General features: G+C 41.3%; 1 protein-coding gene and 1 long non-coding RNA gene across 5 annotated transcripts in view; one reads left to right on the forward strand and one right to left on the reverse strand.

The window, feature by feature from the left end:
* The first annotated feature begins 728 nt into the window (after window positions 1–728).
* LOC136794725 (uncharacterized) lies at window positions 729–17,496 on the forward strand. Its single transcript, XR_010841883.1, has 3 exons — window positions 729–895; window positions 1,347–1,488; window positions 16,306–17,496. It is a non-coding gene; the product is annotated as an uncharacterized lncRNA (long non-coding RNA).
* SLC31A1 (solute carrier family 31 member 1) overlaps window positions 2,061–21,178 on the reverse strand; it is a 31,091-nt gene continuing 11,973 nt past the window's right edge. For 2 of the 4 annotated variants that reach the window (XR_010841881.1, XR_010841882.1), the window contains exons 2-6: window positions 8,993–9,153; window positions 8,412–8,484; window positions 6,898–7,066; window positions 5,140–5,464; window positions 2,061–5,097 (exon numbers count right to left, since the gene is read on the reverse strand). Coding sequence is in view for 2 of the 4 variants with exons in the window: in XM_059071593.2 (XP_058927576.1) it covers window positions 5,263–5,464; window positions 6,898–7,066; window positions 8,412–8,484; window positions 8,993–9,121 (573 nt within the window). In the remaining 2 variants the exon portion in view is untranslated. Of the gene's footprint in view, window positions 5,465–6,897; window positions 7,067–8,411; window positions 8,485–8,992; window positions 9,154–21,178 lie in introns of all 4 variants that reach the window. The other 2 variants (XM_059071593.2, XM_067040921.1) reach the window with 1 other exon arrangement.

The following is a 21,178-nucleotide window of genomic DNA, read 5'->3' on the forward strand; positions in this document are numbered from 1 at the left end:
TTTGTTTAACTCGTTTATTCAACAAGTATTTATTGAGAGTGCCAGGTACCATTCTAGGCACTTGGTAACATCAGTGAACAAATCAAAGATCCCTGCCCTTGTGGAGATTAGATTCTCATGATTTTGTATAAACTCGATCAAGTTGTGGATTTCCAGTATCTTTACAGAATGGCTTTGTAACCAGTTTGGGTGTAATTTTGGGAGGACAGGCAGTGGAGAATCAGTATTACCGTCATTCCAGTTTTCCTTCCTTTCCCAAATCGCCTAAGTTTTTCTGACGAGCCAATCTGCAAGGCAGCTCAGAGGCTAATTTAGAATCATGTCTTACTGTTTTCACTGTTTAATTCAACTGCTGGGAACTGCTAACTGTGGTAGCAAGAACCTCTGGAATCATCAGTTCCAACGAGACCTGTTAGCAGGATTTTACCCAGCCTTTCTGGGGCAGTTTAAGTCTGGGAAGTAAGAATGTGGGAGAGAGGCAGGAATAGAGGAGGATGTATAGTTTCCTTTCTTCCTCCAACCATTCTTACAAAACCTCTGTTCTTCCAGTTTTATCTGGGATCTCCCATTCTTTTATCTTAATCTTGAAAACACAGTTAAGAATGGGCTCCAGATAAGGAAATTGAGTTTGATTATTTTGAATCCTACAAAATTCAGTCTGGAAGGGCAAAAGAAAAAAAGAAAAGGATCAAACAAGACTGCTTCAACATGTCACTGTGACTTCCCAGCATGAACAGGCACAGAAGCATGAAAACATGGTGCCTCCTGATACCAATACTCAAGAGGAATCTGGGTGGAAGACACTGTACCAAGTGCTTTATGCAGATTATCTCATTTATTTTTAATTTTTAATTTTTTAAAAGATTATCTCATTTAATCTTTAACTCTTAACGAGGTGAGTGCTTTAACCTAATTTTATAAAGGCAAAAACTAATTCTCAGCTGTTAAGGGATAGAGCTGAGATTTGAACCCGGGCAGAATAATTTTTGAACCTGCGCTTCTAAACCTCCTTGCTACACTGCTTTCCTGGTCTCCTACTAGTAGGTCTCACTCCCTCAGGGGTAGAGTGAGAGATAGCTGTTTCAGTTCTCAGGAAATATCCATGCTATTTTATTTATAAAGAATGAGGCAATTACCAGATTAGTAATAAATCTGAGCAGCTATAAATCTTTTTATTTTTTTGGCCATGCCACACAGCACATGGGATCTTAGTTCCCCAACCGGGGATCAAACCCATGCCCCCTGAAGTGGAAGCGCAGAGTCCTAACTACTGGACCACCAGGGAATTCCCTGTAAATCTTTTTTGACACCACTGAAATCACATGTATTGATTCTTTATTTCTTAGGTCCTAGTGTTCATTTCTGGGTTGCCCAAACCCAAGAAGATGGTCAAGTGCTTGTGAAGAGATATCAACTGCAGCCAGAAGCACGTACCTTTCATTTTCCTGAAAGCTGGAGTGACAATAATCAGGAGATTAATTCAAATAGGTACTATTATTGCCTTTTTTTAAATGAGAAAACTAAGGCTTAGGGATTATTAAAATAACTTGCCTAAGGTCACACTTCTAGTAAGTGGTGGAGCTAAGAGTCAAAGCCAGGTGTACCTGACTCCAAAGCCCATATGCTCATCACACTACAGTCTGGGAGTGGTGCTGAATGGCAAGATGCCCACCTGGGGGCCAACAGGAAAGGCACAAAACACCACCATTCTGGCACAAAGCGGACAGGCAGGGCCAACTCAGCCTCTCGCCTGACAGCATAAACACAGGGAAGCGATTATGATATGACAAGTTTGCTTTTAAATTCAGGAATCCTTGGTATACTGAGATACTGCAGCTTCATGAAGACCCTGTCTCCTGTGCAAAAGGTCATGTAGATCTTCTGGCATGTACAAGGCTTGTCATGTAGAGTAGGAGAGTAGGAGGAGAGTGAGATGGAAACATACAGGGATCATGCCACCTAAAAGATGGACATCTTAAAAACCGATGATAATGACCAGACTCCATGTGGACAGTGATGAGACCACTTATTCTGATATCACTCTGGGTAGAAGACACGCATAGAATCACAAAATCAAAATATTTATTTGTTCTTTTGCACATGACACTGTTAAAACATTCCTACTACAGCAATACTGCCCTCCAGGAGCTTACAATCTAAAACAGTCAACATTAATTGTAGACCCAATGATTAAGGCATTATATCAAATGCGGACTCTGTATCTTTAGGTATATCTTCTGAAGGAAGCAGCTGGAGAGGGCAGGATCAACATTAAATGACATGAAGGTGTACTCCCTGCTAACTCCCTTTCCAGCTTCTACAAGGAACCCCTGTGGCTAGAACCCAAAACCAGTACCCCACAGCCTAAAAGGGAATTCCAGACAACCCTACCATAGAAGTAGTGAAGAAACCTTCATCTCTCATTCCCTGGTGGACAGAGAGGACTCTGTTTGTGGGCAGTGTGGGGCTGAGTGTTCTTCCAGCGTAGATTGGAGACGGCACGTAAGATGCTGTAACTTTGTGGATGGTACCAGGTAGCCCCTTACTCAGCCTTACAGAAATTCCAGTGGGACAGTTGCTCCTCAAAGTGTGCTTAGGGTCTCTATCAAGTTTTACAACTTCTGTTTGGTATCTATATCCACATCTACTGCACAGCATTATCCACTGCATCAGGAGGGTGAGGGAGATTTAATAAACCAGACACATGGGATGAAAGACTGAAAGACAGAAAGGGAAAAGCAGAGCAGAATAAGGGGCCAAAGATATGGGGATACAGCTTCTAATAGTTGTGAACAGGAGGAAGAGAAATTTGGATTCAAAAGGAACAGAGAATTCAGGCACTAAATTCTAAATGAACAGGGTTACAGAAATGAAAGTCAACAAGATCATTATATTATCATAATCCAAGAGCTCAAGAAAGATAGAGTTTAAGCTTTACTTTTTTTTTTCCTCGCTAGTTTCTTCCTTTGGCAACCTAGCTCAAGATCACTAGAATTCAGGTTTTTCATGAGACTCTATCTTGAATACCCGAAGACTTACCCCAAATTGATGTTTCTCTCTGAGAGTTTGAAATTCACAGCATTTTGTCTAAACTGGCCTTGATTTTTCTTACCTTACTGATAAGGTCCTGTTCCTGAAAGGGTATTTTATAACAGATCATGACAAGATTTCTAGAGAGTACCCGGGTCACTACTAAACATTGATTTCTCAGGGTTTTATTATTCCTTGGCTTCTGAGGCAATAACAGGCTATTTGTACCTTAATGTTGGATTTTTATCAGTGCCTGTCATTCCCTTTACTTATGCTAAGTATCAGCACTACAAGGGGTTGGAATGAGAGAAGAACATAAAACTCTAAATGTTGGTTCTTAGATTTTAACCTCGATCCAGTAAGCTCATAACCCTCTCTTGGTTCAAAGCCACGGAAGTACACATTTCTCGCCCTCCAATATTTAACTGGCACCAACAGAGAAAGTACAAACTTCAGAACCACAAGAGGCCAACAGGATAGCTGTGTTTTGTCTCTCCTGCCCTGAGGCACAACTGGAGTCTAGCACCAAGGAGGGCAGGATTTAATAGACCAGCACAGGAAGAGTCACTTTACAGAGGTAGGTTGGGCTGGGAAGCAGACTGCAGCGTAGACTAACAACAGAATAAAAATCCAATGTGATTCTTACTGAGGAAAGTATTTTTGGCCATTTGTGATCTAATTAAGCCCCCCGAGAGTGACAAAGATGGTCATGCAGAGAGTGAGAATCTGCCTGGTGTGGGCATGGATGTCGGCCCATCAGCCAGCCACACCCTAGGCCTCTCCAAAGAGAGTGCTGGGCTTTTGCCCCTCCAACCCATGACTGGCTGATTTACATTGCAGATCAAAGATTCTCAACCCTTCAAGCCATTTCCAGGAAATTAGAGATCTTTAAGAATAAGGACTAGTGATTTCATACATGCTAATAAAAGTTACTTTGGCTACAGCCCTTAGTGCTTGTGTGCCTGGGCACAAAGACACAGTTGGGGCTGAGTAAATGTTTGTGGAATGATTAAGTATTGACCAGCAGCATTTAGTACACGAGTTAAGCCCAGAAACACCACCAACTAATAGCAAGTCACATTCCTGTGCCCAGTACCAGGTAGCTCACCCACCAGGTGATACTCCCTCTAAAGCAGAGATGCTCAAAGCCTGGTCCCCTGATCATCAGTAGGAGCATCACGTGGGAGCTTTTTGTTAAAAATACCAGTCTGGGGGCTCTGGGTCGAGGCCCAGCAATCAGGGCTTTAACAAGCTCTCCAGGTGATTCTGATGCATGCTGAAGTTTGAAAACCACTGGTTTAGAGGCAGACATAGGAAAACAATAATGGGAGAAAATTATTTAAACGCTTACTTCAGCTGTGACATACAAAGGTACCAAGTCAAAGTAAAATGTCAATGGTTTCATTTAAAAATATCTATTTTCTCAAATTGATTGTCATCTTTTTTTTTGATTGACAAGTTCATTCTAATCAAAATGTTAAGTGGGAACACAAGTTGATGAGTCAGCCCCCCAAGGATGCACACTCCTGCAAGGTCTGGGCCTGTATTATACAGTCTCAAACCACCTCTCTGCCCCCTACAGAGATTTCAGTGCAACACGTCACACCTAGGGAAAGGCACAATCTGTCTCCCACTCATTGAGTCCAAAGACTAGAACTTATTTTTAAATGTTAAGTTTGGGTTCTGGGCTTAGCTGGGCAAGACTTTTCCTCACCTGCCATCAGTCCTGGCTAAAGTTAATCCATTTCCATCACTGACCCAGGAAAAACCCACCAAATTCGCAAACTGTTAAAAAAAAAATAAGAACAGAAGACTAAAAAAGGAAGCAGGTGATCAAGCCATTGAATAGAAAGCCACCTGGATTAGATAAGAACATATAACTTGGATCTAAGATAGTGGGGGAGGAGAGGACATCTCATGGGTGGCTTCACCTCAAGAGAAATGGGAAACCCAGCTCATTAGGGAATAAAGGCAGGGAGGTTACCACTTTAGCTCAGAGACTGTAAGCTAAACCTCTGTTGAGCAGGTGTGTGTGTGTGTGTGTGTGTGTGTGACTGTAAGCTAAACCTCTGTTGAGCAGGTGTGTGTGTGTGTGACTGTAAGCTAAACCTCTGTTGAGCAGGTGTGTGTGTGTAAGGAGATAAGGAGCAAGAAGAGAAGATTGGAATCCTGTCTTCCAGTCTTGAACCGCTTTCCACTGCAATCGATAAGGCCACACCATAGAGTTAGACGTTAATGGCAATGTTCTGTGATGTCCACTACCACTGCCTTCTTCCAGCTGAAGAGAAAGTATCCCATGCCAGCCCCTGCCGCTATAGCAATGCAGAGGTACCCATTGTAGGTCATGAAGATGAGCATGAGGAAGTAGCTGATGACCACCTGGATGATGTGCAGCACTGTTTGCAGAAGGTGAGGAAAGCTCAGCATCTGTTGCCTGGAGAGTAAACAGGGACACAACAGTCAGGGCCCCAGGAGTGTTCAGGCAGCTCTGCATGCAGATCAGGATGAAGGGGCAACAGTTGTAGTCATGAGCTCAGCTTGAGCTGGACTCTCTCATAGCCACCCTGGCAACTCACGGGTACTTGTGTCTAAAAGTTGTTTATTGTCCTTGGAAATGAAACATTATAGGGTTGTGAGGTTAATAAGCATTGGCCAGATATGATTATATGGCAACAGGAGGAATGCTCTTCAGGAGGAGGGGAGAGGAAGGAGGAGTAAGCTGACTTACCTCCACCTTGGATACTGAAAGGGATGACCCACAGCCTCCCATACTTATTTGCCTGAACTTTCCCAGGCCTTCCACCTTTACAGAGTTCATACTCTAAAAAATTGGAAATAGAGGACTTCCCTGGTGGCACAGTGGTTAAGAATCCACCTGCCAGTGTAGGGGACATGGGTTCGAGCCCTGGTCCAGGAAGATCCCACATGCCGTGGAGCAACTAAGCCCGTGCGCCACAACTACTGAGCCTGCATGCCACAACTACTGGAGCTGAGCACCCTAGAGCAGGCGCGCCGCAACTATTGAGCTCACGCACCGCAACTACAGAAGCCTGTGCGCTCTAGGCCCCGTGTGCCGCAACCACTGAGCCTGCGTGCTGCAACTACTGAAACCCGTGTGCCTAGAGCCCGTGCTCCACAACAAGAGAAGCCACTGCAATGAGAAGCCTGTGCACCGCAACAAAGAGTAGTGCCTGCTCGCTGCAACTAGAGAAAGCCAGCGTGGAGCAATGAAGACCCAATGCAGCCAAAAAAAAAAAAATTGGAAATAGAATTGAGGGTTGGGTGGTACAGTAGCAAGCTTTTAATTAGGGATCAGGAGACCTGGCTGTTTATCCCCTTTGTCACTTACTAGTTCTCTCACCTTAGTTAAGTCACAATGTTTGGCCCTCAATAAGCCCAATCACTGGTACAACTGGAATAAATAATATTGTGCTTACTTGAGAGCAGGATATTGGTCTAGAGGATTCCTTGAATTCCAAATTCCAGTTTAGCTTTAAGACCTACATTTCTTTTTTCTTTTTCTTTTTTTTTTTTTTTTTTGCGGTACGCAGCCCTCTCACTGTTGTGGCCTCTTCCTTTGCGGAGCACGGGCTCCGGACGCGCAGGCTCGGCAGCCACGGCTCACGGGCCTAGCCGCTCTGCGGCATGTGGGATCTTCCTGGACTGGGGCACAAACCCATGTCCCCTGCATCGGCAGGCGGACTCTCAACCACTGCGCCACCAAGGAAGCCCCTAAAAACAGTTTTGATCAAGGTCATATAGAATCATTAACTCAAGAAAAGGGCTGTTGCTAATAAAATAGCTGCTTTCCTATTTAGCTAATTCAGCTCTCCAGAACTTCCATCTGGATCTGTTCAATCTTCTTACCCAACAGTTTTGTGGGTCTCCATAAGGATGGTTCCATTCGGTCCTGGGACAGGCATGGAATTGTACCGAATGCTGACTTGTGACTTGCGCAGGAGGCCCTCTCGGGCTATCTTGAGTCCTTCGTAGAACATGGCTAGTAAAAACACTGCCACAAAAGCTCCAGCCATTTCTAAGTAGGGAGGGAAAAGATGGCGGTAATGTCAAACATGCAAAATCATTAGCTGGTGTGCTCTCCAAGCTAGAATGACAACATAGAAAAACTGCTACTCTTTTTTTGGGGGGGGTTATGCCACATGGCTTGTGGGGTCTTAGTTCCCCGACCAGGGATTGAAACTGGGCCCACGGCAGTGAAAGCACCAAGTCCTAACCACTGGACTGCCAGGGAATTTTGAAAAACTGCTACTCTCTTAATTTCAGAGTATGTTATATTGTTACCTCTTCAATCATACAGATAGAAGAACTAAGATGGTGTTAGTGAGGACTACTGCCTCCACTGCAGATTATACTCATTTTCTGATTAAGATACAAAAAAATGAACAATAACCTTTTGGTCTGGCTGCTTGATGTCATTAAATTAGCTTGTCACACTGAAACACACAATGTAGAATATGCAAAAGATGAATAAAACAATTTTAAAGTGCTGACAATTTCTTGAATGGGCATTTCAATCTAAGTCTTTCACACTGTGAAGCATTGGTAACAATATGAATATAGTCAAAACTGATTTAACATACTACCTGAATTAAATGCTTCCCTTCTTCCCAAAACAAATTGATTTTGTGGGTCCAAAGATTTATCTTGTACCTAAAGTGGTCCACCTGACTACTGAACTTGTGCAATTTGAATTTAAGGCACACCAACTCAACATTATAGACACACAAAAAATGGGCGATTAGCTACCCCAAAACTACGACTGTCCCTAAGATGGGCCAAGAGTCAGGAATGATGTATACCAGTTTGGTAAGCTAGAAAGAGCACTGGATTAGGCAGGAATAGAAGCCCTAGGTCCCTGTCCTAGCTCTGACATACTAACTTTATGTGATTTAGAGCTAATCATTTCACTATTTGAAGCTTAATTTATCTGTAAACTGGAAGGATTGTACTTGATTAATAGTTTTCAAGCTAGGGTTATTTTGTGGTATGTATATATATAAAATGCTTTTTATGTCATTTGAACTTCAACTATAGTCTTATATCCAAGATCAATAATTTATCAAACAAGGAAACACTCTGGAAAAAGATGAAATTGTCTGTAAAAGACTTCTACCTGGTATCTAAATTATGTTTCAGAAATTCTAAAACATACACATGCTATTGAAGGGAGGTTTACTGTAGGACCAAAATAAGCACCGTGTATCCTTACCTTCCAGGTAGGAAATAGGAAGCAATTTGGTTACGATCATAACCATGATGACTCAGTAATTATGGCAGGAAGAGGTGTTGGGTTTCCAGATTCTTTGTCACTGTCTCTCATGTGAGTGTCACCTTCAAACAAAACCTGATGGCTTACTCACCTCCAGCTGTATTGATCACCAAACCAGAGAACAATAGTTCCACTTTCTTAAAGCCAAAGTAGAAGGTCATAGGCTGCCAGGAAACCAAAATGTGTCAATTAGAAACAATTGAAGCTTCTACACGAGAATTTCAGGTCAAGAAGCTTAGAACATATAAAAGTAGCAGTTCTGGGTAGTAAGAGGCATTCACTGAAGTAGGAGGCTTTCTCCCTCAGTATAGTATAGTATTAACCACAGGCACTTCTCTACATGTATTCTCCTTTGTCCCCACTGTCAACTTTTGTCTTTTTCTCTTTTCTACACAAAGTGTAAAAGACCAGAACTTAATCCAGAAAAAGGTCAATTTTGACAGAAAGGAATGCTGAAGAAAGAACCATAGAAATCTTGGTTCTGGTGTGGCTCTGAAACTAACCTGCCACATCATCTTGGGCAAATCACTTGACTTCTCTAGGTCTACCTTAGTTTTTTCTCATTGGTAAACTGATCTTTAAAGATAATCATCTTCCAGTCCTAAAGTTCGATTATTTCTATTCCCCAAGTGGGTGGGAAAGGGCCTGGGCTGCCTCTCCTGTGGCACTTACCATCATCATCATGTGATCATGGGAGTGGGAGGCTGAAGAGGTCGGGTGATGGTGAGAAGGTGCCATGGTACTGTTGTCGTCCCCACTGCTCAGCCCCATGCTCATCCCCACGTGGTGGAAATGGCCCATTTTTCCGGCAAAAGTTGAATCAGCAGAAGATTCTTTTAAGAAAAAGAATTATATATAATAATTAAAAATATAAAATCTTGATTTTTTTAAAGGGCTTCAAATGCTTGCCTTTTTATTTATTTATTTTGGGCTGTGTTGGGTCTTCGTTTCTGTGCGAGGGCTTTCTCTAGTTGCGGCGAGCGGGGGCCACTCTTCACCGCAGTGCGCGGGCCTCTCACTATCGCGGCCTCTCTCGTTGTGGAGCCCACGCTCCAGACGTGCAGGCTCAGTAGTTGTGGCTCATGGGCCTAGTTGCTCCGCAGCATGTGGGATCTTCCCAGACCAGGGCTCGAACCTGTGTCCCCTGCGTTAGCAGGCAGATTCTCAACCACTGTGCCACCAGGGCAGCCCCAAAATCTTGATTTAAAAAAAAAATCTTCACGATGTTTTATCTTGTCCTTTTTTTTTTTTTTTCTTTTTTGGCCAAGCCGCATGGCATGCAGGACCTTAGTTGCCTGACCAGGGATAGAACCTGTGCCCCCTGCAGTGCAAGCACGGAGTCCTAACCACTGGACCACCAGAGAAGTCCCCAAATCTTGATTCTTGATAAATACTTTGTCTATGTGGGCTTTCAGCCAGTGAATACATGCTCTCCTAGCCTCTTTACTCAGAATTATTTTTTATAATCTACAGATGGAAAGAGAAGTAACTGTACTAATAGGGATCACCTCTGGAGACTGCTGCAAAAGGGATTTGCACGTAGGATTTCAGAAACCTCTTTTTTTAAAAATTAATTTTTATTGGAGTATAGTTGCTTTACAATGTTGTGTTAGTTTCTACTGTACAGCAAAGTGAATCGGTTATACATCATCAGAAACCTAACTCTTATTCTGCAGAATTGTTCCTTTACTAGGTATGTTCAGTGTATGTCAAATTTAAATATGAGATAAGGAGAAGAAAAGTAGCTTCTTCGGGTTGCAGGAAACAATTTGTAATAATGGACAAATTGATGCCATTGATGAAATTTAACTGCTTTTCTAATCATAAATGTCAGTAGATAAAAAGCCAAGTATTTCAAAATAATTCACCTAATTGGATGGCCTGTGTTCAATCAGGATATTAAGAATACATTTTCACATATAGGACAACCAGCCTTCAGCTAATTTAAATTAGAAGAAAAGGTCTATTGCTGCCCTAGGCAAGCAGTGTGCTCTGAATTTAGATACCGTATCAATCCCAGCAGGGCATTAGAGCTGAGAACACTGAAAACAAGGCATAAATTGGATATTCCCTATTGAATTAAGTCTAGACAACCTGCACATTCAGTCTTGTGTCTTTACTACCACTTCACTATTTTACTGCAAAAGTCTATCTGAGACATAATCTAAGGAGCAAAAAACTCCTGTAGCTGGGGTGGGGAGTGGGAAGTTGAGGAAGGTGGAGAGGGAGGTGTTGGTGGATTCTCTTAGTGTCCCTCAACTCCAGTTTGTGGAGGAAAGAGTGCTTTAGAAATTCCAAGTAGATATTCATGTTCATGAGCCTAAGTGTGCCTCTTATTATTAATTATCAAGCTCTTACACACACCAAACTCTGAGCTAAGTGCTAGTAATTCAACAGTGAATAAGACAAACAAGGTACAGGATGGAGAAACAATAAAGTAAACAGAACACTTTCATGAGGCGATTAGTGCTGTGATGGAAAGAAACAGGGTAATATGGTAGTATTACTAAGAGGTTGAAAAGAGGCATACCTTAGATAGGAAATTTATACCGATTCAGGGAGTCTTGGATGTCTAATCAAAAGCACAAATATTCAACCATCTATTTTCCCCTCTTCAACTCCTATCCTATGATACTATGAGAGCAAGCTTAAAAAATAGGTTCTTATTGGGACTTCCCTGGTGGCGCAGTGGTTAAGAATCTGCCTGCCAATGCAGGGGACATGGGTTCGAGCCCTGGTCTGGGAAGATCCCACATGCCGCGAAGCAACTAAGCCCGTGTGCCACAACTACTGAGCCTGCGCTCTAGAGCCCACGAGCCACAACTACTGAGCCCAAGTGCCACAACTACTGAAGTTGTGGCATGCCTAGTTGTGAAGGCTGAGTGCCTAGAGCCGGTTCTCAGCAACGAGAGAAGCCACTGCAATGAGAAGCCTGCACTCCCTGCACCTAAAAAGAAAGCCCGTGTGCAGCAACAAAGACCCAACGCAGCCAACATATTAATTAATTAAAAAAATAGGTTCTTACTTCCAGCAAAGGAAAAGGCAAAGCATCAGTTACCGATAATCAAAATTCAACTCTGAATTTAAATAACTTTCATGTCAGACACTTTATTACTTCATAATTGGGGAGCTGGACAAGCTGGTATTATTAATACCATTGCCATAAAGGGACTAGATTGGAGGGACAAAGAGAGACATAATAAGATCTTTGTCCACAAAGGTTTTATAGCGAACAACAACAACAAAAACAAACAAACAAACAAAAAAAAAACACACAAAAATAATCAAGGAGAGCACACACAAAGTTTCAATGATGGAACAAATGGTAAGAGGACAGCAGTTTTCAGATGAAGAAACATAGGATGAAGAGATCACTGGTATCTGAGTGATCATAAATTATTATGTTGAACCAAGCAAATGAAATGAAATAAGAATGAAAAGACTTTTGCCTGCCAAGAAAATTGATAGCACATCCTCATAAAGAGTAGAAGTCACAAATTTTGTTCTCTTCTAATAAGGGTCTAGAAAATGATTATATCATAAGAAAACCATAAAGGATAATTTCATTTCATGTTATCAACATGAATGCTGGCCTTTGATTCAGTGAATATTGGTGGAGTGCCTTTTGGTGTAAGAGACTGAGGGACATACAGAGATGAACCAGACATAGACTCTTTCCTCATGGAGCTTCAAGGCTAAAAGCTAGAAGGGGAAACTGAACAGTCATAATTTTCATTTTGGGGCATAAGATGAAACACAAAGGCCAATTAAAAAAGCAAGAACACAGCACCAGAAACTACTTAAGATTTGTACCCTTGATTTCCCTGATAAACTTTTATAGTCTTCCCATCAACAGGTTTTTTTGAAGACCCAAGGTTGCTAATTGTTCAGGCACCTCATTACCAATCAGAGACACTGGCTCAGTGAAGATCCGTAAACAAATCTCTTCAGACATATCAGTGACCCAGTAATTCATATGCCAGAATCTCAAGAATGCCTTTCAAAGTATGCACCTATTTTGAAGTGTCATCTTGTAGGATACATTTCACATTGAAATATACTAGGAAATAGAGCAGGAATAGAATCTACTTCCTTTCATTGCAGATGGACAATGGATTTCTTTCTTCTTTCTTTTAAAACAAACAAACAAACAAACAAACAAAAACCTTTATCAGGGGACTTCCCCAGGGGGCACTGGTTCGATCCCTGGTCAGGGAACTAAGATCGTGCATGCCCTGCGGCAAAAACAAAACAAAACAAAAAACAAAAAGCCTTTATCTTTTTTTTTTTTTTTTTTTTTTTGGGGGGCCAAGCCATATGGCTTGCGGGATCTTAGTTCCTTTACCAGGGATTGAACCTGGGTCCCCTGCAGTGGAAGCAAGAAGTCCTAACCATTGGACTGCCAGAGAATTCCCGACAATGGATTTCTTATAACAGAATCCTAGGCAAATGTCAGTTTTCTGTTAGCTTCTCTCCTGCAGAGTATGCCAGCCAAGATCACTTTCAAGCCCCTTTCTGCCTATCCTGTCTCCTGAGACCACAAAGTGACTATCAACATATGTTGATAGTTATAATAGCTCCTTCTTCTAGCATAGAAAACTTCTTTGATTTTTAAGGAAATAGAAGAGAAATGGTTTAGGAATTGGCTATAGAAAAAAATCAAGTATGAGTTTCTATGGAAATTTGTTCATACGAAATAGGTGAGAAGTTTCTCAGGAAGGCTTTACACTATTCAGTTTTTAGGGAACATTTATCTTCAGCTGGGTACTTGAAGTTGGCTATATGCCAACTTGTTTGTATTGCCCTGAATACTATAAGATATGGAAAATGAAATGGCACATTCTACATTGAATGCCATATAGCTTTGCACTTTTTTCTGCCTTCCCCTTTCCTCCATTTAATACGTATGGTGCAGTATTTATAAAAACAGGTTTCAAAACTTCCTTGTATTCAAGGGTCTAATTCCTTCTCAGTCTACTTCTGAGGATCATGAAAAAGAAGTTTCCTCTGTTCCTGCCAACACTCCCCCCCAACACACGCATTGTAAAGCTTAACTAGAGGGCCAGATTCTTTGCAAAATCTAGCACCTCTAGAAAAATGAATATCAATTTATAGACAGAAGTTAGGGAATTAGCAAGAAGGCTAAATTCTGATACCCATTCTGAGTCTTAGCACTGACCTTACTTCTAACATGTTTAGTCTAAACTTCAAATTCTCTTTTATTTTCCTGGTATTGCACAATGATGAATAAGAAACAATAATCCATAGGGACTATGGAGATTAGACCCCACAAAAAGACTACACAGAAGTGGTCATACATCTGCCACATGGGCCCTCTCCTCCAGCTCAGACAGATGTAATCTGGAATCTCAGATAATTCTTTTGGAGACTGCCTCTAGTCTTTCCTGACTTCAATGATAAGGAAGAAAGTTTTTATTCTTATAATGATTAGGGTCGGGACTTCCCTGGTGATGCAGTGGATAAGACTCTGTGCTCCCAATGCAGGGGGCCTGGGTTCGATCCCTGGTCAGGGAACTGGATCCCACATGCATGCCACTACTAAGAGTTCGCATGCCACAGCTAAGGAGCAGGTGAGCCACAACTAAGGAGCCCACGTGCTGCAACTAAGGAGCCTGCCTGATGCAACTAGGACCCGGTGCAACCAAATAAATATTTTTAAAAAATGGTTAGGGTCATGTTCCTTTTTGGATTTGTAAAAACATTAAACAAAGGGAAATCTATCTAGTCACTCTTCTACTTTCTGTAGTCATTATTTATGATTGATGACACAAGCTTTTGGCAAGCACAGATAGGGGAAATTCAAGGTCAAGGATAATATACTACCATAAACAGGGATTCATGCTTATGGGCTATGTTCATGTGATCAAGCAACAAGTTTCACTGGACTAATCCTGCCTTTTTATGACCTGTATGGGGCCGGCAGATATTCTGAGATATGGCTCTGGCTTTGTTTCAAGTGCCTCTATAGGTGAACTTCGAAATTCTCCTATGGCTTTATGAATTCTGCACTTATGTTGTTCTTTGGGGGAGGGAGGTGGTAAAGGAGATGCAATAACAAATAGGGCTTAAAGGTGCCTCTCATAACTTGGCATTCCAGTCCAATACACTGGAGTTGTTTAGAAAAAAATGTAGTAGTTCCCAGGGAAGGGAAATACAATTTGATGAATATATATGGGGAAGACCCTTCCTGTTGATGGCCATGATATTGTTCCACGCATCCTCTAGGCCCTGGCCTCACATTCTTACTCCAAATTGACTGGCAGAAAAGTGGTCATAATTGTTCGAATATAACCACACCATGCTTTGGATATTTTAGCTGCCTTTCCTTGGCCTGTGTCCTTCTTGAGATGCAGTAATCATAAGGATACTTACACCAGTTTCATTTCCAAAAGGTATCAGGCTGAGTAAATCATAGGTTTACACAGGTTCTAGCCAGAGCTGGCAAAAACTTTTGACTCCCAAAGTTCTGCTGTATCAGTGTACTAAAAACAGTTCAGTAAAATGAGGCAGTAGAGGTAGTGAGAAGATAAGTCAGGCCAATAAGGAAAAAAGGAAATGGAAAAGACCTTAAAAATCACACACACAGAGTTCTCCCCAGACTAAATCTGGCAGGTGATAGGAGTTGACAGGGCACTTGCTACAATTGCAGTTTTATAAAGACAGAACTCTGGAGAATAATTGCCCAAACTCCACCACCATCACTACTACTACCATCAAAAAAGTAAAAAAGAACGAAAGAAAGAAAACTTAGAGATTTTATCCTTTTAAAAATCCTTCAATAAAGCTAAGGCTACCATTTTCTCTTCTAACTTTGTGCCTTTGTTGATAATAAAAATAATTCCAAGGGATCATCTACAACAACAACAAATTCTCACTTGCTTTTCCTTGTGTCAGTGGTTGGGTTGAGATGAGAAAGATGTTGATAGACCTGGCAAAGAATTAATTTAGTGATTACTTGCAGATTTCAATATTATTTTCTCTTTCTTCACCATATACCAAAGCGAGCTCTACTGTAAGCAGATAGTGTAGGGAGTCCCCGGAGAAAGAGCCAGATATAGCTTTTTGATATAAGAGAAGCCATTTTAGGCCAAAGCCATCTTGTCATCTAAGCCTGGCTACCATTCTTGCCCTTGAAAAGGTCTCAGTAATAATGACCTTAAGAGAACATAAGAACAAATGACTGTTTATCAGGCAAGAGAAGTAACAATAGCAAAGATAATAAAACAGTTGCAGGATTCCTTGAAAGCACTTTTTGTGGAAAGAAACCAACCTATGCACAGTCTACATATTCAAGTAATAAGCAGAGTCTATGTGGCTGTATTACTCATACATCAGACTAATGGGATGCATCAAAAGTAACCAACTGCCAGAGACATAAAGGGGAAAACTACTTCAAACAGTTACACTTAAAACTTAAAGGGCCTTCATTTATGAATGGCCAATGATCTAGGCAAGCAAGAAATGCTCCATGGACTGACAAGTTTTTAGAAGAATAAAAAAGCAGCTATAAATTAGTGAGAGAAGCTCTTTTACATAGAAGTTCTTGGCTAAGAATACCTATTTTAGTAAAAAAGGCGATAACTCAGGAGCTGCCCTGAGAATCTCTTTCTAATTATCCACAGAAAAGACAGAAAGCAAACCGGTGATTCAATTCTAATCAGAGTAAGATGAAGAAAGGCTTTGCTTCTGGATACTGGTTCAAGGTCACCCCCTTCTACCATAAATTTTATCTTTCCATATGTCCACTCCACCTTATTAAGCTGCTCAGGCTGAGCAAAGGAGATGAGAAGTCTGTCTTGGAGGAACTGATTACATGGAGAATTATAATAATGGAGGAACTGATTACATGGAGAATTATATATATAGTAATGGAGGGCTATCATTTTCAAGAGAAAGCATGCTAAGGACAAACTTAATTTTTTAAATACCCACTTTCCAATCTCTAAATCATCTATGCCTTCCAGGCAAACATGAATGGACCAGGCTACTACAATATAAGAAACAGGAGGATTGGTTCAAGATGGTGGAGTAGAAGGATGTCACTCCCTCTTGTGAGAGCACCGGAATCACAACTAACTGCTGAACAATCATCGACTGGAAGACACTGGAACTCACCAAAAAAGATACCCCACACCCAAAGACAAAGGAGAAGCCACAATGAGATGGTAGGAGGGGCGCAATCACAATAAAATCAAATCTCATAACTGCTGGGTGGGTGACTCACAAACTGGAGAACACTTATACCACAGATGTCCACCCACTGGAGTGAAGGTTCTGAGCCCCACGTCAGGCTTCCCAACCTGGGGGTCCAGCAACGGGAGGAGGAATTCCTAGAGAATCAGACTTTGAAGGCTAGTGGGATTTCACTGCAGAACTTCAACAGGACTAGGGGAAACAGAGACTCCACTCTTGGAGGGCACACACAAAGTAGTGTGTGCATTGGGACCCAGGGGAAGGAGCAGTGACACCATAGGAGACTGAACCAGACCTACCTGCTAGTGTTGGAGGGTCTCCTGCAGAGGCGGGGGTGGTGGTGTTGCTGTGTCTCACCATGAGGACAAGGACACTGGCAGCAGAAGTTCTGGGAAGTACTCCTTGGCATGAGCCCTCCCAGAGTCCACCATTAGCCCCACCAAAGAGCCCAGGTAGGCTCCAGTGTTGGGTCGCCTCAGACCAAACAACCAACAGGGAGGGAACCCAGCCCCACCCATCAGCAGACAAATGGATTAAAGTTTTACTGAGCTCTGCCCACCAGGGCAACAGCCAGCTCTACCTATCACTAGGCCCTCGCATCAGGAAACTTGCACAAGCCTCTTAGATAGCCTCATCCACCAGAGGGCAGGCAGCAGAAGCAAGAAGAACTACAGTCCTGCAGCCTGTGAACAAAAACCACATAGACAAGATGAAAAGGCAGAGGGCTATGTACCAGATGAAGGAACAAGATAAAACCCCAGAAAAACAAGTAAATGAAGTGGAGATAGGCAACTTTCCAGAAAAAGAATTCAGAATAATGATCGTGAAGATGATCCAGGACCTCGGAAAAAGAATGGAGGCAAAGATCTAGAAGATGCAAGAAATGTTTAACAAAAACCTAGAAGAATTAAAGAACAGACAACCTAGAAGAATTTTAAAGAGCAAACAGAGATGAACAATACAATAACTGAAATGAAAAATACACTAGAAGGAATCAATAGCAGAATAACTGAGGCAGAAGAATGGATAAATGACCTGGAAGACAAAATGGTGGAATTCACTACTGCAGAACAGAATAAAGAAAAAAGAATGAAAAGAAATGAAGACAGACTAAGAGACCTCTGGGACAACATTAAATGCAACAACATTTGCATTATAGGGGTCCCAGAAGGAGAAGAGAGAGAGAAAGGACCCAAGAAAGTATTTGAAGAGATTATAGTCAAAAACTTCCCTAACATGGGAGAGGAAATAGCCACCCAAGTCCAGGAAGCACAGAGAGACCCAGGCAGGATAAACACAAGGAGAAACAAGCCGAGACACATAGTAATCAAATTGGCAAAAATTAAAGACAAAGAAAAATTATTGAAAACAACAAGGGAAAAATGACAACATACAAGGGAGCTCCCATAAGGTTAACAGCTGATTTCTCAGCAGAAACTGTGCAAGCCAGAAGGGAGTGGTACAATATATTTAAAGTGATGAAAGGGAAGAACCTACAACCAAGAATACTCTACCCAGCAAGGATCTCATTCAGAATCAACGGAGAAATCAAAAGCTTTACAGACAAGCAAAAGCTAAGAGAATTCAGCACCACCAAACCAGCTCTACAACAAATGCTAAAGGAACTTCTCTAAGTGGGAAACACAAGAGAAGAAAAGGACCTACAAAAACAAACCCATAACAATTAAGAAAATGGTAAAAGGAACATACGTATTGATAATGACCTTAAATGTGAATGGATTAAATGCTCCAACCAAAAGACACAGGCTTGCTGAATGGATACAAAAACAAGACCCATATATATGCTGTCTACAAGAGACCCACTTCATACCTAGGAACACATACAGACTGAAAGTGAGGGGATGGAAAAAGATATTCCATGCAAATGGAAATCAAAAGAAAGCTGGAGCAGCAATACTCATATCAGATAAAATAGACTTTAAAATAAAGAATGTTACAAGAGACGAGGAAGGACACTACATAATGATCAAGGGATCAATCCAAGAAGAAGATATAACAATTATAAATGCACCCAACATAGGAGCACCTCAATACATAAGGCAACTGCTAACAGCTATAAAAGAGGAAATTGACAGTAACACAAGAATAGTGGGAGACTTTAACACCTCACTTACACCAATGGACAGATCATCCAAACAGAAAATTAGTAAGGAAACACAAGCTTTAAATGACACTATAGACCAGATAGATTTAATTGATATTTATAGGACATTCCATCCAAAAACAGCAGATTACACTTTCTTCTCAAGTGCGCACGGAACATTCTCCAGGATAGATCACATCTTGGGTCACAAATCAAGCCTCAGTAAATTTAAGAAAATTGAAATCATATCAAGCATCTTTTCTGACCACAACGCTATGAGATTAGGAATCAATTACAGGGAAAAAAACGTAAAAACCACAAACACATCCCTTGGGATGTTTCCCTTCCAGAAATATAAGGAAACAAACACTCTCCAGCCAAGCCAAGTACAGGAGATGGTTCATAGGAGCCTGGATTTTGCTATTTTTTGGTGATGGTGTTGATAATAGAACCAGTACTCCCACCTAAACTAGTGTCCAGACACCATTTGCATGTGTTTCTCAAGCTGTAATTTGCATTTTAGGTTGTACTCCCAGAAACTAATCTCTCTGCAAAGAGACACATAAGTATCCTCACCTCCAACTTCTCATATTGATACACTTATTTTATGTTCAATACGTGGCATTTATGTCTCTGTTACAGATTTACTTTCCAGCTTTATCCCAATCTCATCCTCTTCACATTCAAATATTCCACTGAAATTGATTTACTCAATTTTCCTGAATAAATTTAGTACTTTTGACACCTGTATGCCTTTTTGGCTGTGTCATTCTCTGTAGTCTGCCCCCCCTCCCATTTTCTGAATATGAGGAAATCCTATCATTATTTATTCATCATTTACAGTGTACTTAAAATGTGTCAGAAGTAGGATAAAGTTAAAATACAGCCCCTGCTCTTTTGAGTTTACAATCTAGTTCATTCTTTAAGGCTGAGTTAAAATGCCACCTCTCCTATGAGGTTTTCCTTGAATTCTTTTTTTTTTTTGCTTTACGTGGGCCTCTCACTGTTGTAGCCCTCTCTGGTTGCGGAGCAAAGGCTCCGGACGCACAGGCCCAGCGGCCATGGCTCACGGGCCCAGCCGCTCCGCGGCATGTGGGATCTTCCCGGACCGGGGCACAAACCCATGTCCCCTGCATCGGCAGGCGGACTCTCAACCACTGCGCCACCAGGGAAGCCCTCCTTGAATTCTTGACAGAAGAAATCTCTCTCTCTTTTCTGAATTTTTCTAGCAATCTTCTCTTATGGAAAATTTGACTTACAGTTCTTAAAATACGAGATAAAAAATACCATATATACACAGCAAGTTCTTAGAGGGCAAGTAACTTAATTTATACCTCCTGACTGCACCTAGAAGAACACTGGACAAATATTCACTCACTCAAAATGTATTTAATTCTTACAAAACCCATGTAGGTTTCATATCTACTTACAAGCAGCCTGCTGCAAAAGACAAGATTCTTGCCTTTGCGGAACCTACTCTAGAGGAGGAATCCTCATTAAATATGGAAACAAATAAATATGTATACGTATATATAATTATAAATTGTGATAAGTAATATGAAGGAAGTAAACATGGTACTGTGATAGGAGAATAACAGTAAAAGAACTAATTTAGATGGAGGGGGTTAGGTGGAGAGAGAGGAGAGAAGCCCTCTCTAAGGAGGTAATGTTTAAACAGACTGATAAATTAATTAATGGAGTTGGGTAGAAGGGCAGAGAATAGCACCCTTGAGGCAAGAAAAGAATCAAAGTCATTCAAGGTCAGTATGAATAGAACACATTGAGTGAGAAGAGAGGCCAATGAGGTTGAAGCAAGAGGCAGAATGGGTATACTGAAGGAGGCCTTATAGGTCATTTAAAGGAGACTAAATTTTATTCCAAGGGCAACTGGAAGCTATTTAGGCATAATAAACAGGGGAGTGATGTGACCAGATTTATATTTTAACAGAATACTTTGCTGTGTAGAATAACTGGCCTTTATTTGTTCTTCCCTAATAATATTTCCTGCTCAAGTTTTCTGTGAGGCATTCACAGATGGAAAAAAAAATTCCTTATAGAGCCATGGGCCACAATCCTTTAATTTGCCAGAATCCAGAAAGACATCTATTAAAACCTTAGAAGGATTAGAAGAACCTTCTTATTTCTGGGTTATTTAATGGTTTGAGGGGCAAAACTGAAGGATATTCTACAAGGACTGTCCTGGGTTGTAAGAGCTTCTAAAGTCACACATCACCTTTTGTAGGAGAGAGTTAAGCTTACTGAATATTGTTAAGAGCATGAGTTTGGAGTCAGATAAGATCCAAATCCTGGTTCTGCTAATTTCCCTCTGAGTATCTTGGTGACATTTCCTATAAAAGTCCCATGAGTCTTTAGGTTGGCAGTAGGTACTATGCATAGAGGCTGCTAAAGGGGCCATATCCAGATTTCAATACCATTTGGGTAAATTACTCAAATTTGGTAGTTGCTCAATAAGTTAAAAAATATGATGAAGGTAGACTAAGCTCCCTGTGGGACATGGACAGCAGACTGTAAGACACACA

This window comes from Kogia breviceps, chromosome 8, assembly GCF_026419965.1.
Source record: "Kogia breviceps isolate mKogBre1 chromosome 8, mKogBre1 haplotype 1, whole genome shotgun sequence".
Classification (NCBI taxonomy): domain Eukaryota; kingdom Metazoa; phylum Chordata; class Mammalia; order Artiodactyla; family Physeteridae; genus Kogia; species Kogia breviceps.